At 37.4% G+C, this 19,209-nt stretch overlaps 1 protein-coding gene across 4 annotated transcripts in view; it reads left to right on the forward strand.

Annotated features, from left to right (window-relative positions):
* Mapk10 (mitogen-activated protein kinase 10) overlaps positions 1-19,209 on the forward strand; it is a 318,234-nt gene that overhangs the window by 225,886 nt on the left and 73,139 nt on the right. For all 4 annotated transcript variants that reach the window (XM_070012343.1, XM_070012339.1, XM_070012342.1 and 1 more), the window contains 5 exons: positions 5,959-6,088; positions 10,546-10,604; positions 11,751-11,889; positions 12,761-12,926; positions 15,416-15,487. In XM_070012343.1, coding sequence (XP_069868444.1) covers positions 5,959-6,088; positions 10,546-10,604; positions 11,751-11,889; positions 12,761-12,926; positions 15,416-15,487 — 566 coding nt within the window. The remainder of the gene's footprint in view (positions 1-5,958; positions 6,089-10,545; positions 10,605-11,750; positions 11,890-12,760; positions 12,927-15,415; positions 15,488-19,209) is intronic.

Genomic DNA, 19,209 nt, shown 5'->3' on the forward strand with positions numbered 1-19,209 from the left:
CTCTATGCCCTCTGCACAACTGGGATCACAGGCATAAATCACAACTTGTGTCCTGTTGATTGAGACAGGATCTTGCTAACATTTTGCTCAGGTTAGTCTCAAAGCACAATCTTCATGATATTCATTTCCCACATAGCTGAGATGACAGGTATAAGCCACCATGTTATTATTATTATTGCTCAAGTGATAATGTTCTTCTCATGATGCATAGGAATTTTTTAAACTATAGTATGTATGATTAAAACTATTTTAAATAGGAAAGGGAGGGGGGAAAAGCACATGATCACATAAATGCTTGTGTAAGAGGTTGTCTGTGGTTGCTCTAAGGTTCCCAGGAGACCTGAAAAATTAAAGAATAAGACTTGCTAGCAGGATGTATATGTACACATGTTTATATGAGTGTTTATATGAGTGAATATAGGACATAAACATAACTTTATAGCATACCACAGCTAGAAAAATGACTGGAACAGAAGGACAGATGTCATATCTTTCTTTGAAGAATGACCATGGCGGTAGAGGAAGTGACTTGTATTCTAAGTCACCAAATTGATGGCAAGTATCCAGCAAATTTTCTAGCAAGCTTAAAAGAATGGTTTCTATTTTAATCTACATGACAATAGAAGGAAAAAAACTACTGAAGGAAATAAACAAAAATCTGTGGACTAAGATTTAAAAGTAAGCACGGTTATAGAGTTAAGAAAATTTTCAGGCATCCACCCATGTCTGGACAGCACCAGTATTGCCACTTTGCAGATATATTGCCAGATTGTTGCCAGTAATCACTGAGGAATTACAATAGATGGCTGGAAACAGAAACCTGTTCAACAGGCAGAGCTTTAATACAGTGAATCCGTGTCTATGAGATCATCGGAAATGTAGGAAATGGCTTTAGTTTAGGCTTCCTGGAAAGAACCCAGACACTGGCAGGTTGAATCACCAGGGCTGTTTCCTTCTCTGAACGTGTGCTTGGGACCTCTGGGTTGCCAGAACATAATCAGAGCTGATGTTAGAGAAACTGTGCACCTGTAGCCACTGCTGTTGTCATTCCCTGACACTGGAGTCTGTTCTGTGGACTGGAGCCTGGAGTCCACTGATGCCTCTGGTTCAGCTCCTCCCTTAGCCTGGAATCTGGATAATGACAGAAACTACTGCTTCAGAAGAAAATCTCATATCTCCACTAGACTCAGCTTGCCATCCACAATATATCAGAAGGTGGCCACTACCTGTACCTCTGCCTTCCCAACTTCTCATGGGGCATCTGTAAGCTTGTATTGGAATCCAGAATGCCTGCTGCAAAAGAATCAGGGAGGGCTGGGAAGGTGGCTCAGTGGTAGAGAACTTGCCTTGCATGCCTGAGGCCCTGGGTTCCATTCCTCAGCACCACATAAGCAAAACGAAAAAAGCCAGAAGTGGCTCTGTGGCTCAAGTGGTAGAGTGCTAGCCTTGAGCTGAAGAGCCGAGGGTCAGCGCCCAGGCCCAGAATTCAGGCCCCAGGACCGGACCCCTCCTCCCCCCCAAGAATAGTATCAGGGATTCCCCTTTAACTCTTGAGTTCTTTTTAATACAACTTCCGGTTCCATTCAAGGTGCCAAATGTTCAAAGAACTAACCTGCTACAATCCATTCAGTTATTGACCTGCACAGTTCTCATTTTTTTAGAGGAAAGAAAGATGTTTTGACCCATGTATTAGATTTAACATTAGTTAGAGCAGATACCCTGTGAACTGCTTAGAAGCTTCTTCAGTAATCACTGGAAATAAGTTTGCATTAAAACAAAGGATAAAAATCCCTGCTTTTTAAAAAGTAGATTAGAGAAATATATGGTAAAGTAGGTTTGGACAAAGTTCCCTCCCCTAAATCTCTTTTGATTCAATGAGATAAACTTTGGCAATAGGATCAAGATAGTGGATCCAGCCTGGAGCTGGTGCCTGTAATTCTAGCTACTTAGGAGGCTGAGATCTGAGGATTGCAGTTTAAAGCCAGCCCAGGCAAGAAAGTCTGTGAGACTCTTTATTTCCAATAAACTACTTAGAAAAACCTGTGGTGTTTCAAGTATTTCAAGTGCTAGTCTTAAGCACAAAGAGGTTCAGGGACAGAGCCCAGTCCCTGAGTTCAAGCTCCAGGAGCAGGGGGAAACAAAAGATAGTGCATCCGACAAATGATTAGTAGAAAAACTGTAATTAGTGGAAACTTCTAGAAACCACTAATTAGTAGATATGTGTGTAGCTGTTGCATAAACTGTAAGAATTTATACTTTATCTTGTCTTGCATTACATAATAAACAAGGAAAGGACTTTGAGAATCGCATTAGCCATTATTTACTGAGCATTCTCTAGCTGAGGCTGTATGGATACATCACTCTTTACAGCAATCTTGTCCAGTTGCTATTATCTCCATTTTAAATATGAGGGAAGAGATGCCACAAAGTGTAGATGTGTTGCCTGTAGCTACACATCTAATAGGCAGCAGAGCTGAGACTCATACCTAAAACTGCCCAAGGAAGGAAAATGCCACACCTTTTCAGGGAGAAGATACCCCATGTGCTGTCTATCAAGAAACCCCAAATGGTGGCATTTTCTCAGTTATTCCCCATAAGCTCAGGGCTAGATCAGTTGTCTTGCAGCACTCACCATGTCAGTGGTCAGACTTTTAAACCAGATTGGATCAGTGTCATTAATGTCTCAAGTACAAACCAGATGGGAAATTGTTAAACGATGAGCAGTATAGTGGCTAACCAGTATAGGAGGACTTTTCCATGCCATGTTCTCAAGACAGCCTGGTGCACTGCAGGGTTGACTGCAGAGGTCAGATTCAGCTCCCAGACCTGGATCAGAGTGCTGTTAAATGGCTACAGCTGCTGCTAGGATGTTTGGCTTACTGGATCCCTGCACCACCCTGGAGGACACTTTCTATTTGGCCAGCACTGCCATAATTTGTTCCTCTGACTCTATTTGCTTTTATGGTGGACTGCCATTTTTTTAAAAAAATGTATGTATATTAGTAATTTTAGCTTAGTCTTTTTTGCTTAAGATTTAGTCTTTCTCTTTAAAGAGACTGGCTGATTCATTTTTTGCTAACATAATTACTTAATTCGAGGAATACGTTTAATTTCTGTATTTCCAAGTTCACTTTGTGCATTGCCTATAAAATACATTTGGCTCTTTCCTTTACCTGCCATTGGTAGGATAGTAAGAACAAACACAAGAACTGAGGTATTCTATTGGAATTTTATTGTACGTATTTTTATTGTAAAAATACAGTACAGAGGGGGTACAGTTACATGAGTAAGGTAATGAGTACATATCCTATCGAGCCTTGTTACCTCCTCCTTCGTTTTTCCCCTATCATCCCTTCCCTTCCCACTTCTCCAACTTAGTGTCTCCAATATAGTGTCTTTCAATATAGTCTCAGTGTTACGATGGGTTAACCTGTATCCTTATTTCAGCATTTTCTTATTTCCCTTTCCCTCCCCAAATTAGAAAAATGTATATACAAGATTCAGGGCACCAGAATCAAATACAGTGGAAACAGGGATTATTCCATGGGGGAAGAACATACAAAAGAAACAAAAAAAATCACATGGTACATTATAAATACATTAAAAACAACAGCAAGAAAGATAAAACCACTTGTGTCTCTATCTTGGGGTTCATTTAGCTTAGCATCATCTTATATGGTCATATGTACATAGCTTTTGAGCTTTTCTGCTTGTCCTAGACATATTCCAAAGCACAAATTTTTCAGAAGACAGCATTTATAACTACCAGCTCACTGTGGGGTGCTAGCATGTGATATCATCATAAGAGAGAGCAGGACAGGACAGATTTAGTTGCATTAACAATGTCAGGTAGGATGGTTGAGTGCATGAGCAGATGAAAGGCTGAAGGAGTTGATAGTCCTGCTATAAGCCTCAATGTTTTATTTAGGGCAGGGTCCACATTTGTAGAGACATTGACAGATTGGTGACTGTTCAGAGGAACCTAAGCAGATGGGAATGGGACTTGACAAATGGTAATGGGCGATATTTAGATTAAGAAAGGAGAGACTTGGGGGAAAAATAAAGCTTAGAGGAATTTAGTGTTAACCCAAGAGCAGGAACTTTTTAATGGATTTAAAATATTACGGTCTGTTGTAATGAGCAGGAAATGCTTCATTTTGAGGTGCCCTGGAGGGCGAGGATTAGGAGTAATCAGTGGAAAGCATGGGGAGACAACATTGCTTGTTCAAGTGACAGACATCTCTGCTCTCAAAGCTGTCCAGTAACACAATGTGCTGCCTCAGTACTCATTAATTCTGTGGTCTTGGAAGCACACAGCAGAAACAGGCCACACTTTTGGTGGAGATATTTTAGAGAGAAGTAAAGAATGAATGGGAGCATGGAATTCTAAAACTTTATCCAACTTAAACTGTTTTTAGTTCAGTACCAAGATTCATGCCACTGTAAACTCAATAGATCAGTTGCAGGGGGTTCTGGTTTTATTTTTTTTCTGCCAACCAAATTTGCAGGGAGGGAAGTTAACATTTAATGAGTACATTATTCATCGGAATAGCACGAAGAGCCTCTTTCATTTTTTCTTTTAGACCCATATATTACATATGATTAAAAACAGTAGCATATATTTAGATTTCATGGTAAGGTTTTATTCTCAGATGGCTGGAAAACTTCAAATGTTGGTGTTAAATGCAGTCTGATTGATGGTTCTGAAATCTCTTCTGATCCTTATTTTGAGACTTGTTACTAGTAATGAGCATGCTTAGCTCATCAGTCAGCATGTTCTTTTCATTTTTTAAAAATGTACTTGGGATTGAACCCAAGGCTTCCTTGTATGCCAGGCAAGTATTCTACCACTGAGCTACATCAAATCATTTTATTTATTTATTATTAATTATTGTTTAATAATTTATGAAATTCTGTCTAGCTAACTTTCCTGGCTTCAAACTCATGATCTCTTTCTTCTACATCCTGAGTAGGTGGGGATTACAGGCATGTACCACTGTACCTGGCTCAATCTGTGTTTCATGGCAATTAACACCTTAAAAGCCAGTTTCTAAGTGATACTTGTTGAAATCAACTCCAAGAAATGGAAATCAGAGTTTTTTTTATTTTATTTTTTGTGGGTCTTTTTTCTCCTTTTGTCATTGTTTATGACTTCTGTACATTTTAAGCTTGTATGATTTGGAGAGGGGACAGGGAAGCATAGAAATGGTAGGACAAAGGGTTAACTAATTCAGCAGTGATACTCACTAGATACTCACTAGAACTATACAACTTGTGGGAAAGTGAGTCAGGAGGGAAAAAACTGGGAGAAAATGAGGGAAGAGGTGACACTGTTCAAAAAGAAATGTATTCAATACCTGATTTATGTAACTGTAATTCCACTGTACATCACCTTTACAATACAAATTATTTTAAAAAGTAGTTTCTATGACTGAGGAAAGTATAATACTCATTTAAAATAACTAAAGAAGCTAGGACATGTTATATCTTGAGAATTCTTCAATATTATATGTTAATCAATAAGAAATTCCAGCCCAGAGAGATGAAATGACTTGTCATAGTTGAATGGCCCATGGGGAATTGGAGCTCTTTCTTTTCTTCTTACCTATACTCACTGACAGAACTCATCTGCTGTAGCATGATGTTTCACTCCTCCATCATCCTTGTCCTCTTCTTCCTCACTTTCCACCTTTAGTTTGTGTTGTATTGTTGCTTCCCTTCTTTCTCTTTCTCTTCCTTTCTTTCTCTTTCCCTCTTCTTCCTCCCCCTTGGCTTCTTCCTTTCCCTCCTTCTTTTCACTGATAATTTGCTGCCTGGTTGACATGTGATCTGAAAAGATGATACTTGAAGAGGATTCCAAAATATTATTATTTTTTTCCAATCAATACTCTTAGCTAGGCTGATCAGGTTCCGAGTCTCGTTCGTTCTTAATTCTGGGTTGTTCTTGAATTTCTGCAGTGCTGCGTATGATGCTGTCCTTGACAGAAATGTGGCCATTAAGAAGCTCAGCAGACCTTTTCAGAACCAAACTCATGCCAAGAGAGCTTACCGGGAGCTGGTCCTCATGACGTGTGTGAACCACAAAAACGTGAGCTTCCATATTATTTTTAAACCGTTGGCAGTGGGAGGTTGTGAGACTGGGAGAAGAAAAATAGTGCCAACTTGTACTGTTTTTCTTTGCAATTTCTGCTTCTTGCTTATCTTGCCCATATGCTCTATTTGATTTCATTGTCCTCATGGTAGCTTCCTGCTTAGAAATCCTTTAAAAGCCATGTGGCATGGAGATGAATTTGATAGATATGTCCCTATTATCAAATTAATCTTATTTGATTGTCTTACTCACATTAACCCACAAACAAAACCACATTGTTTTATCAAACCACAAACAAAAGCAAAAACAAAAAAAACCCTAAAGTCCTATAGAATGATATACTGTTTATTTGAAAATGAATAATTAGTAGATAAAGATGTTATTTGAAAATGAATAATTGGTAGATGAAGATGTTTTCTTTGTCATGTTATCACCTTTTGTGTGTCGGCTATCATCTGCCAGTGGCTTGGCTTCTAACTGTTTAAGGTCCACACTGTATGTCAGGCATCTTTGTGGCTCCAGGGTTGGGAATAAGGCAAGTATATGTTTATAAAACACTTCAGAATGGGACCACTGGGAGCATGTTCCCCAGGGCACTCATGGCTAGATGACAGGTCTTTGTATTCTTTAATCTCACGCAAATTCTCTAGAACTCTCCTTGTGCTTCATTTTTTCTTAGTAAAGAGATATGGGAGATAATTCCCTTGTAATACTTTTCATAACTAAATTGTAACAAGTTTATTGAGCATTTTGTCACACAAATGTATAATAAAAATTATAAAGTATTATAAGTACAATTCAGTTATTGTAACTCCCTACAAATTCCTTTAAGCTGAAATTGAAATATGAAATACCAAATATGTGAAATGGTATAGTTTCATAAACAAGAGATCTTCTCAGACAAATGAATGTTTCCAGTGGCACCAAGAAAGAAGCAAATAAATGGTATGAGAGATCAGCTGAAAAATACACAAAATACAAAACCACAGATTCAAGCTCAGAGTCTCTTTTCCTCTATTTTTCTACTCCAATTCAGCCTTTCAATGTATGTTTGTTGAATGAATGAAATGTGCCCTGTACAAGTCAAGATGCTTTTGCTGCTAGGGTCATAGCAGGAAGAAAACTAAGAAAAGGCATGGAAACATCCTGTATCCTCCCCTATTCTGCCCCTATTCAGAGCTCTACTTTTCCTGGCCAGAAAGGCAATAAAATAATAGTCAAATGTGTAGAATGTGAAAGGCTGATAAGCAAAGATAAACTTTTTGAAAACTACCAGTCGATATGGGGGTGAGATGTGGCTATTCTTTTCAATAGATGGACCTAGAAAACCCTCACTACAAAGGGAACTTTATCAAATCTGTACTCAACCCTGATATGGTCATGAAGGGCTCCTAGAAAAGATTGTAGAAAGGATAGAGATACACAGTTCCTAAGAAGAGTCACTGTATCAACCTGTTCTCTTAGTATGTTAAATAAAAGCAGAAACCAGATTGGCTACAGGACTAGAGCAGAAAAAACACATTCCATTTTCTTTACTGAAATAATGAGAATAATAAATGATACCCCTTTCCAAATAATTCCTAATGGAAGTAATAATTTTTATAATAGAATACCACCTTCTACCTTCTCTCTCTCTCTCTCTCTTCTCTCTCTCTCTCTCTCTCTCTCTCTCTCTCTCTCTCTCTCTCTCTCTCTCTCTCTCTCTCTCTCTCTCTCTCTGTGTGTGTGTGTACACATAATTTTATTTTGCTAATATCAGGGTTTGAACTTAAGGTTTTATGCTTGCTTGGCTTTGCTTACTAGGCTGAAGCTCAACCATTTATGTTGTACCTCCAGCCTGGGCTTTTGCTGGTTAAAGGATGCTAGAGTCTCATAGATTTCACTTGGATTGGCTTCCAACTGAGATCCTCTAGATCTCGCCTCCTGAGTAGATAGTGCCAAGCCTACAAAGGCACACTGCCTATGTGCATCTGATCATACAAAAAATATTTATCAAAATGAAGTGGAAATGGAAATACACAAAAATAAAAATGTTAACAGAGTAAGTTTACTTCTAGTCAAATATAAATTCTATATAAATACTTGTAAAACTAAGGAAAGGACCGTTAGTATGCCAATCTTTGTTACTGAAGTTCAAAGTTAAGAAAAAACGATAAAGCAGTCCCATTAAGTATATAATAATAGATACAAAAATCCTTTTAGACACAGAAAATTCCAGGAAGTAGTAATGGGTGTGAGGGTGGGGGGTGATTAACACTGAATCATATCAGTTTGTGAAGGAATTCCTGCTGGAAACTACTGAACTTAATGATAAAATAGTGATAATATCCAAAGACAAGCCTTTAAATTGGATATTAGTAGGAATTAAAATCTATAAGGGAGCAAAGAAGGAACAGAGTAGATAATCTTAAAAGGGAATAAAAGAAGGTAAATATTTGAAATCAGGAATAGATTTTGGTATATTATCTTTTAAAGCATAAAGCTTGATTTATTTGGAATTATAATGCTTGACAGGTTTAAGTTACCTAGATTATTTACCAGGTGATAGTATATGTGCCTTGTGCTTTTTTTTTATTCATTAGTCTTGGGGCTTGAACTCAGAATCTGGGCACTTTCACTGAGGTCCATTTGTTCAAGGCTAGTGCTCTACCACTTGAGCCAGAGTGCCACTTCTGGCTTTTCCTGAGTAGTTTCTTGGAGATAAGAGTCTCACAGGCTTTCCTGTCTGAGCTGGCTTCAAACCATGAGCCTCAAATCTTAGCCTCCTGAGTAGCGAGGATTTCAGGCATGAGCCACCAGTCCTGGTTTTATAGCCCATTTTTAATCTAAACAAATATGAAAATTGTGTAAATTGAATTAATTTCATGAGATTGATCCGGTAATGCAGAACCAGATCCACTGTGAATCCTGAAATAGAAGATACACCACATAGTATTGAATACTCACCTCAGTTAAATGTACAGAACCACAGGCACTTCAATTACAAAGTAATTAAGTAGCAAAGGACTATTGCTTTTTTTCCTTTTGTTGATAAAGTCCAAATTGGAAAATTGATTTAAAAGATGAAATGTTTTGGGTATACTAGAAACTATTGAGTAGTATTGCACATATTTCTCAGTAATTTCTGAACAAATGTAAAATCATCTTTCCCCAGAAAACAGTTACTCTGCTTTTAGTCACTTCAGGTGTTCAAGTGCCACTTATGAACTCTACTAAGATTCACTGCTTCACACAATGAAGCTGTTTAGATTTTTAACTTGTACTTTGCCAACTTTTGCAAACTAGATTTCTATAGACATGTTTTGGGTCCAGTCGTGGGCCTGAACTCTGGGCCTGGGCGCTGTCCCTCAGCTCTTCAGCTCAAGGCTAGCGCTCTACCACTTGAGCCACAGTGCCACTTCCGGCTTTTTTTTTCTGCTTATGTGGTGCTGAGGAATTGAACCCAGGGCCTCATGCATGCCAGGCAAGCGCTCTACCACTGAGCCACCTTCCCAGCCCTCTATAGACATGTTATAAGTAGATTGCTTTTAATGTCAATTCTGGGGCTTGAACTCAGGTCTGGGTGTTGTCCCTTAGATTTTTTTTTTGTTTTGCTTAAGGGTGGAGTTACACCTCTACTTCCATTCTTTTGTGGTTAGTTGGAGATAAGAATCTCACACAACACCAAACAATATCAAACAACATATTACCTCCTGAGTAGCTATGATTACAGCCATGAGCCACAGGTTACTGGCTTTATGTCTTTTTATTTTCATTGTCTACTGGCTCATCAATATATAATATTTAAATGGAAGAACAGTTTGAGTTATTTATGTATACAATTTATGTGGAACTGTTGTAAAGGCTTTTTTAAAGTGTATTCTCAAAGACAAACTTCTTTATTACCAAATACACATAATAAATAAAGCAGGAAACATAAAGGTTAGAACTAAATTTAGGTAACTTTAAAGTACATTTTCCATTAAATCCATTATTGATATTATTCACAATTCACCTCCCTCCTCCCCTACATACCACTGGAGTATTAATGTAAACAATATTTGAATGTCAGATACAAGTGAAGGAAACTATAGTAACAGTATCAATAATAACAATAATCTTGCAGTTGGAGAAATACCATTTTGCTAAATCTGATCCAATATTTAATTTTTCCTCCATGCCAGGTCCAGTTCTGTGTCTTTCTATACAGACCCACACTAAAACAGAATAACAATTATGTCTCTGATTTCCTTCTACCTAAGAGTTTGAGGGGTTTGTTTTGTAACCTGAAGACAGATCTGTGTACTTTCTGAACACTCGGTTTTAGGCTCAGTGAGGCATTCTAGAAAACGTCTTAACATTTCTTTTTCTACCATTGCTCTAGCAAGCACCTGTCAGTTAGAATAAATGCATTTGTACTTTAAAAATAACTCTCTTTTCTCTTTCCTTTGTCTTTTCCATGCTATTTCTTCCAGATTATTAGCTTATTAAATGTCTTCACACCCCAGAAAACACTGGAGGAGTTCCAAGATGTGTAAGTAACAACAAAACAAAATTCATGTTGGAAGGTCTCACTGGAATAGCTCAAAGGGAAACAACAAAAAGAAAAATCCCTTGTGGAGATCCAGGGAAGAAAGAGGTAGAGCTAGTGCCAGATCAGTGACAGGAAAGCAAGTTCTGTGGTGGGATCACTTCCTGCCTCCTCCTGGCCTTATGGTGCAGTGTGCTTCATTGTTCTATGCTCTTGGCTCAATCAGGGAATGCTTGTTACTTATTTATTATTAATTGATTTGGTGAGCTTTCTAAGGGGAGTCTGTTCACTTGGCGGAATATTAAAGGGATATGATAAACATCTTTATTCTTCATGCCCATTTTTTTTGTGGTGCTTTTGATTTTGTACAAAAAGAATCTGCCTAGATTTCTATGTTCCTTTGTATGTCCCTCCCCCATGGTATAACCCCTGCTTTCACTGTATTTGATGTTGGTATAATTTGTGGAGGGGAAGGGAAAAAACAAATTGTTTATATAGGGATACAGGTGGACCCATTGCAGCAAGGAGATGTACAAGTTGTTATGTCAAAAAATTAACTTTACAACTTTGGTGGGGGTGGGAGGATCGGGTGGGGGGAGGTGGAGGGAGTATGGGAAGGGATGGGAAGGGGAAACAAAGAGGAAGCAACAATGCTTGATAAGAAATGTACTCGTTATCTTGCCCATGTAATTGTAACTCCTCTGTATGGTATTTTTACAATTAAAACAAAACAAAACAAAACATAAAGACAATAAGGAGAGGAGAGGAAGTGATTTCCCAGCATAGTGTCTGTTTGAACACACTGTTCATTTTGTGGAAGTAGCTGTCCTGAAGGCTTATCTTTTTATAATCCTAATACTCAGGAAGGAGGTAAGAGAAGACAGGGAAAGTACAACCCAAGATGATGATGGAAAGTATGTGGATATGAACTACACACTAATAAATGGTGCCTACAGGAAAAATCTAGTGGTAGAGTTGCTACAAGCTAGCACATATACCATGCTTGGAAGTTTTTTCTACTCTTGATTCCATCAAAGGCAGAACTAGGAAGTGTAGAAAGCATACATCTATATAGAAAGGTGTTCTTTATGATCAAAAGATTTCGTAGATTTTGTGCTCTGGAACTAATGTTGTGGATTCACCTTCTAGTTACCTAGTAATGGAACTGATGGATGCCAACTTGTGTCAGGTGATTCAGATGGAATTAGACCATGAGCGAATGTCTTATCTACTATACCAAATGCTGTGTGGCATCAAGCATCTCCACTCTGCTGGAATTATTCATAGGGTAAGAACACTGAATTACAGGTCAAAGTCTGTGGGAGAAGAAATTGAAGAACTTTAGATCATTTCTTTTATGCATGAAGACATGGTCAAACACAACATACTTCCTCATTCCTTTGACAATAGAATTAGCACCCAGTTGACTAATATGCCCTAGCTATTCTGTGATTGACTATGTGTGGCATTATGTTTCAGCCCCTTGAGAGTCAGCTTCTAAGAAGCCCATGTTTTTTAGCAACTTGATGGGCAGCAGCTCTGCTGGAATAAGATAGTTCATACCCACTGTTGATTTCTGACAGCATGACCTGATTCTTTGTCAGGTCTAGAAAGGAAATAGAAATAAAAGATTTTATTCTCTAAGGAGAAACCCAGGAAATGACAATAAGTGATATGTCCTTTTTGTCTAAATTATTTTTGGTGAGATGAGCCTAAATTGTAACAATGATAATGCTGTTTTCCTTTGGATTTAAAGACTTTACTGAAGATTTTTTGTGGTTGTTATTGTTGTTGGTGGTGGTCATGGGGCTTCAACTCAAGCCTGGGATGCTGTTCCTAATGCTGAAGGCTAACACTTTATCTCTTTGAGCCATAGCCCTACTTCTGGTTTTCTGTTGATTAATTGGAGATAAGAGTCTTACAGGCTTTTACTCTGTGGGCTGGCTTTGAACCTCCATCCTCCCATCTCAGCCTCCTGAGTAACTAGGATTGCATGCATGCACCACTTGTGCCCAGCTGTAGATATTTTTAACCTGAAACTAATTTTAATTTTTTTGTAGCAGTTATTATCTTCAAAACTGTCCTGTTGATTGAGTAGAGGAAGCCTATGAGTGCCATTGGAGACTGGCTTTGAATTTTTTCCTTTTTGCTGTTGTCAGGATTTAAAGCCAAGTAACATTGTAGTCAAGTCTGATTGCACATTGAAAATCCTCGACTTTGGGCTGGCCAGGACCGCGGGCACCAGCTTCATGATGACTCCGTATGTGGTGACGCGTTATTACAGAGCCCCTGAGGTCATTCTGGGAATGGGCTACAAGGAGAACGGTAGGGATGCTTCTGAGTTTCTGACGCAGATGGATGCATGCTTTCCATAGCCAGGAGTAATGCTACCTTTCGTACATACAGATTTGTCAAAAATAGAGCTGCCAGCTTTCAGTTTGGCTTTTAAAATTACTGCTTGGAAGAATCACTCATTAAAAATGTGGAAGTTGCTTCTAAGAAGTAAGCCTTGCTAGCTAAAATGTTATAAATGGCATGTGGGTAAACATCCAAGTGCATACTGATAAGCATACACACTATAACGATTGAGAATAATTGATTGGAGTTGCAGTTCAGCCCAGTGAGTTTGAAAATAAGAAAAATTCCATTTTAACCATTTGGTGTTTTCATAATATCCTAGAAGGATGGCTAGAGCTATTGAAAAAGACTAGCAGGAAGATCACATACTTTTGAAGTAAAGTTCTCCATGAGCATTAATGGAATACACAAGAACCTTCCAAATTATTTAATTACTTAAGCAGGATAAGAATTTCCTTAAAGTGTTTTATAAATAATATCTGTGGTAGCAAATAATTTTTAATCCAGAAATTATAGAAAGGAAAAAGTATTAGATCTTACATTGCAAGTTTCATAAAGAAAATCTAGTAGACAGGAACACTTTAATGGAATGGAAAGAATCTTCAAAATGTATTCAAACTTGACTTTAATTACTCCAAACAGAGGATTTATAAAATATCTGTTAGGAAGCACTGAAATATATTATTTTTATCCAGAAAATCTTTTGCAAGTAATGTATCATAATAAAAATGCATCTTAGAGCTTAAAGATAGATTTGTTAGAGTTGTATACACATACTTAACATGCCTTTGATACCGGCTTTTCTATTCTATTTAGTTTATAGCATATAGAATTTTATAGGATTTTTTTCTAAATTCCTATAGAATATTTTTCATTATATATTTATGTATAGATGTTGCAAGGTAATTTTATGAAAATTCCTTTGTCACTGAAGTTAAAAAAATTATGTGCATACTTTCAGAGTAGACGCCAATATTTGTATGCAGTTCATAGGGTACAGGAAGGTCAGGTCACATTGGGGGCAAGTGTCATAATTCTAGCACCTTTTGACTTGAAAGAAAAGAATGGAGTACTCCTCCCAAGAAACTCTTGCATATGTTATAAACAAGTTATCTTATAAGAATAAAGGAGAATCCATGAGAGAAAAGCCATGGAGCAAGGGGTGCTATTATCAACAATTTATTTCATAATGTAGAGAATAGAGAATTTTGAATGTTCCCTATCAAGGTGATGAATACACTAATTACCCTAATTTGATCATTATTATTGCACACATGTATTAAATGTACCCTATGAATGAATCCAAGGACTATGTATCGACAGAAGAAAAGGATATACAAGAGGGTAGGGATCTGAATTTACCTATTCTGGCTTTTCAGATCTTTGCCTCAGAGACAGTAGGTATTCAACCTCCCTTACCTTGCTTGACTAGGAAGGGTAGCAAGTAGGTCATTGGCTTCTCTAGGTGCATGGAGAAGGGGAGCCCAGTACCCCTGGCTGTCCTCCCTCTGAGCAGAGGAAGGTTATCATGCAGAAGAACCTGCTTGCTCCTACATCAGGCATGCCCGCCTTCCCTGTGCACCTCATCCTGCATTCCTTCCCACGAAGTAACTCAGCCTCATGTTTGTGCCCCAATATTCTTTTGTCTTTAATAAAAGGAGAGATGGAAGATGGTCAGTACCGTTAAGATAAGGTGAATCATGTTTGGTTAACAAGCATGACAACTGGCAAAGACATACATAGTTAATATGTTTTAAAATTTATAATATCTTTTTTCACGATCTGTCAATGACTTCTAAAAATCATGTACTAAAATCATCATTTATTATTTCTCCCAAAATTATTTCAAATGGATATAAAGACTGATGTTTATTTTGAAGGGAAATTTCTGAAGGAAAATGAGGTCTCAATTTCTAGGGATTCTAGTTCTTTTTCCTGCAAAGAAACTATGGCATTAACCATTTCAAGTTTTTTTTTTGGGGGGGGGGTCAAATATTTACTTATTTTGAATAACAAAAAGATGCTATTGCCTTCTTTTCTATTCTCCATAGCTGGATGGAACAGAAAATAGAGCAACCACTTCTGCAGGTTGATTCAGATTTTTTTTCCTCTGTGTTCAGCAAACAGTATCAAACCCTTTTTTGTGGCTTTCGGCCATTGCCTACGGTGGCTTAATGACTGCTTTTCCATCTCAGCTATGTCAACAGTGTGTAAAGAGGCAGCCTTAGGCATCTATAAAGTAATGCTTTTCTAAAAAAATATTCATTTGAATTCCCATACTAGACAAAGTGTAAGAGTATAGTGCTGGTTTTAATTCACTTTTTGGCCAATGTTTGCTGGGAGTTGAAAGTTGTATCTACTAATCAAGCTGATATTTTTCCTCCTCCTTCAGAAGTCAGTCCTTTTAGTTAACTTTGCTCTCCTCTTTCCTCCATTTTCTGTCTCTCCTGTTCTAGTGGATATATGGTCTGTGGGATGCATTATGGGAGAAATGGTTCGCCACAAAATCCTCTTTCCAGGAAGGGACTGTATCCTTATACCTTTGCCTGCAGCTTTACCTATTTTGTTTCTGTGCCCTTAAAACATGTAATGATTTTGCCAGGAGATGAAAGATAGAAGCAAAAAGTTGGTAAGTGCTGTAATGGTAATAAAACCCCCTATAATTCCTGTAATATTGCCAGTACTGCAGACTACCTACCACCATGATTGCTTTTAATTAAAATTTCAATAGGGTTTTTCTTCCTTAATTACTTTCTTGCCTGTAAGTCAAAACAGCAATACCAGAGACCCCTCTGACCCGATGAATAAAATATAGCTTTGTAATTAGCAAAATAAGTCACTATTCGCAAGTCATTTGTCATCTCCAGTCTAAGACTATTCAATGCTTACCAGCATGTAGGCTGTGTGGATTTTCTCCTTGCTGGCAACTAAACTTCTGTCTATGGCTTCATTGATTTGAATTACTCTTGACACTTAGCCTTAACTAGGTCGAGGCAGCATATCTTCCTAAACCATGAATCTCCACACTATAAAAAAGTCATAATTATTATTCAAATTGCCACAGGTCAGATGAGTTTAAAATAGGCTTTGCTCATTTGACTTCAAGATGTGATAGGTAAGTAGTAATTGCTTTCCCAACCAAGGTTAGAATTTTACAAAACATTGCGAACTTGAGTTCTACCTTTGGGTAGATCCCATTAGAAATATCTTAATGGTATGTATGAGTTGGAATTACAAACTAAGTAGCTATATTTTGGAAATGGTGAAAAATGCCTTGTCTAATAAAGTATACTTTTTTGAGTTTATACTATATAGATAATAGAGTTTACATATGAACAGAAGATTGAACTTCTATAAATACAGGAAAACTCAAACTAGTGAACATGCACACAAATCTAATAACAATTTGAACAATAATTGTGCAGGATAAATTCAATATTACAACTACATATGAATTGTTTTTGAAATTGGCAATAAGAAATTGATTCACAACTCGGCTGGGAAGTTGGTTCAGTGGTAGAGCGCTTGCCTTGCATGCATGAGGTCCTGGGTTCGATTCCTCAGCACCACATAAGCAAAAAGAAAAAAGCCGGAAGTGGCGCTGTGGCTCAAGTGGTAGAGTGCTAGCCTTGAGCTGAAGAGTTGAGGAACAGGGCCCAGACCCAGAGTTCAGGCCCCACGACAGGACCCAAAAAAAAAAAAAAAGAATTGATTCACAACTCTATTAGCCCTTTCATTTGAATATGGAAATTCTATAAGGCAACTTTTTATTTATGTTGTTCATTTATATTTTTGGTGGTACTCAGGGCCTCACATTTATTAGGCAGGCTCTCTTCCACTTGAGCTACCTCCCTCACTTCTGCCCCTTTTTATCTGCTTTTGTTATTTTTCAGAGAGGATCTTACACTTCTTGCCTGTGGTTGGCCTAGGACTGTGATCCCTCTGCTCATTCTTCCTGCATAGCTGGGTTACTGACACATACCAACATGTCCCACTTGTGGATTCTTCCTGACTGTATTGTCTGAACTGAACCACAATCTTCCCAATTTCACCTGAGTAGCTAAAGGTCACCTAAGCAGCCTTTTTATTGTGCAAAGACTATTATGACTATCATTTTTGTAGATAAAAACATGACTTAAGAAGTTGATGTGAATATGAAATTGCATTTAATCCAGGCACTGGTAGCTCACACCTGTAATCTTAGTTACTCAGGAGGCTGAGATCTGAGGATTGTATTTGAAACCTGCCCTGGCAGGAAAAGCTGTCAGTCTTTTATTTCTATTTAACCAGCCTAAAGCTATAAGGGAAGCCTTGGCTCAAGTGGTAGAGTTAGCCTTGAGCACAAAAGCTTAGAAACAGTGCCAAGCCCCTAGTTGGAGCCTCAGGGCCATAACAAAAAAAGAAAAGAAAGAAAAAAAACAGAAAAAGAAAGAAAGAAAGAAAAAAGGAAAGAAAGAAAGAAAAAAGAAAGAAAAACAAAAAAGGAAAGAAAGAAAGAAAGAAAAAAGAAAAAAAAGAATGCAAGAAAGTGAGAGGAGGAAGGAAGGAAGGAAAGAAGGAAGGGAGAGAGAGAAAGAGAGAGAAGGGAGGAAGGAAGGAAGAAAGAAAGGAGGGAAAGAAAAAGAAAATAAATTTAAATAGGCATTTTTTTATTCTGGTGGACATTGAGATATTCTCTAAATTTCATTGGTATTTATAATAGTAACCCTCAGCTCTTCACTGTCCAATAAAGGAACACTAGTCACATGTTCGACACTTAAATTTGAGAATGAATTGTTGGATGTTGAATGTATCAAAGTGCATTCTGATTTTTGAAGACATAAAAACACATGTAAACGTTATTATGAATTTTATACCAATTGCCTGTTAAAATAATATTTTTAAAAGACCTTGGACTAAAAACATATACTACTAAAGTCAGTCTTACCTATTTCTTCCAGTCTTTTTTAATATGAATATTAGTCAAGTTAACTTTTCAAATACAGCTTGTGTTGGGGGTGGAGGGAAGGATTACTATTTTTAAGTGGTTGTACAAAGGAGTTACCATTTAACAAAGAAGTTTATGAATAGATCTTGATCAGTGCCACCCCTCTCAGCATTCACCAGTTCAGCCCTACCCACACCTTCCCTCACTCTTCTTAATTTTGCAGGATATACATTGGAGTTTTGCATTCTTCTCCTCTCTTCATTTATCCACCCTTTTCCCTTGACCCCACCCCACCAGTTAAATAGTGTAATCCCTTAGGCAGGCAAAGTCAAAATTTAGTTAAAAAAACACAGCTTGTTTTTGTGGCTTCAAGTTTTTCTTTGGATAGTGCTGGTCTAGAACAGCCAGTCTTTCATCCATCATCAGTCTTCAAGTCTGAAATCATCATTCACTTCATGATACTTATCTATAGTTGAAGTATCATTTTCACTATCAAATTTCATGTGTTAACTTGGGAAAATACCTTTTAAGTGAGCCATTCATAATGCAGAGATGAATTACTGGTAGAGCTGATTTGAATGATATTATAACTCACACTCAGATTTAAATGAACTGAACTCATTCAAAAGCAGGAATTATTTTCTTTGTGCTTTTGCCTTTGGACTCATGCATTTCAAGCAAACAAAGGAGGCCAGCCAATCAGCACCCATTGTCACCAGGCACAACCACATGTCTGCAGTCTGCTAGCTAAGGGGAGAATGTGGCTGCTGCTAATGGTCATCTTGTGTCCACACAACAATGATGATCTCTGATAGTTCATTTAGTTGTCTAGGCATTTATTAGGGCTGTTTTTATTCTGATAGTCAATTTTTTTTTAAAAAAACTATAAAATTAGCAAAAAACTAAAGCATTTTATTTTATCATTGAGAATACTTCTCTCTTCCAAATTCTTTTTTAAGTTTTTTTTTCTTTCCTTTTATTGTAGTATTTGGAACTGAAATGAAAACATGCAAAGATCAATCTATAAATTTTTTATCATTAGTAGATGTGCTCCTAGAATCAATCTCCAATATAACAAGAAAAACAAAGTGTGAAATTTTTCATTTTGAATTCTGTTATTTCAGGAGATAGTTATACAGAATGATAGTCTTTCATTGCTGAGAGCAACATCTGTTAACCTACAAGCCAGAGGACCTACAAGTGAAAGGGAGATTACAAAAAGACATTGTCAGTGGAAAACTTTTGTAGCTCATTTAAGTTTTGTTTGCATATGGGAAAATAATTTCCAATGAAATGAGTTACAGAAAATTCTGTCTTATAATA

The sequence above is a fragment of the Dipodomys merriami genome, unplaced genomic scaffold (genome assembly GCF_024711535.1).
Source record: "Dipodomys merriami isolate MVZ:Mamm:240054 unplaced genomic scaffold, mDipMer1.0.p SCAF_9, whole genome shotgun sequence".
NCBI lineage: Eukaryota > Metazoa > Chordata > Mammalia > Rodentia > Heteromyidae > Dipodomys > Dipodomys merriami.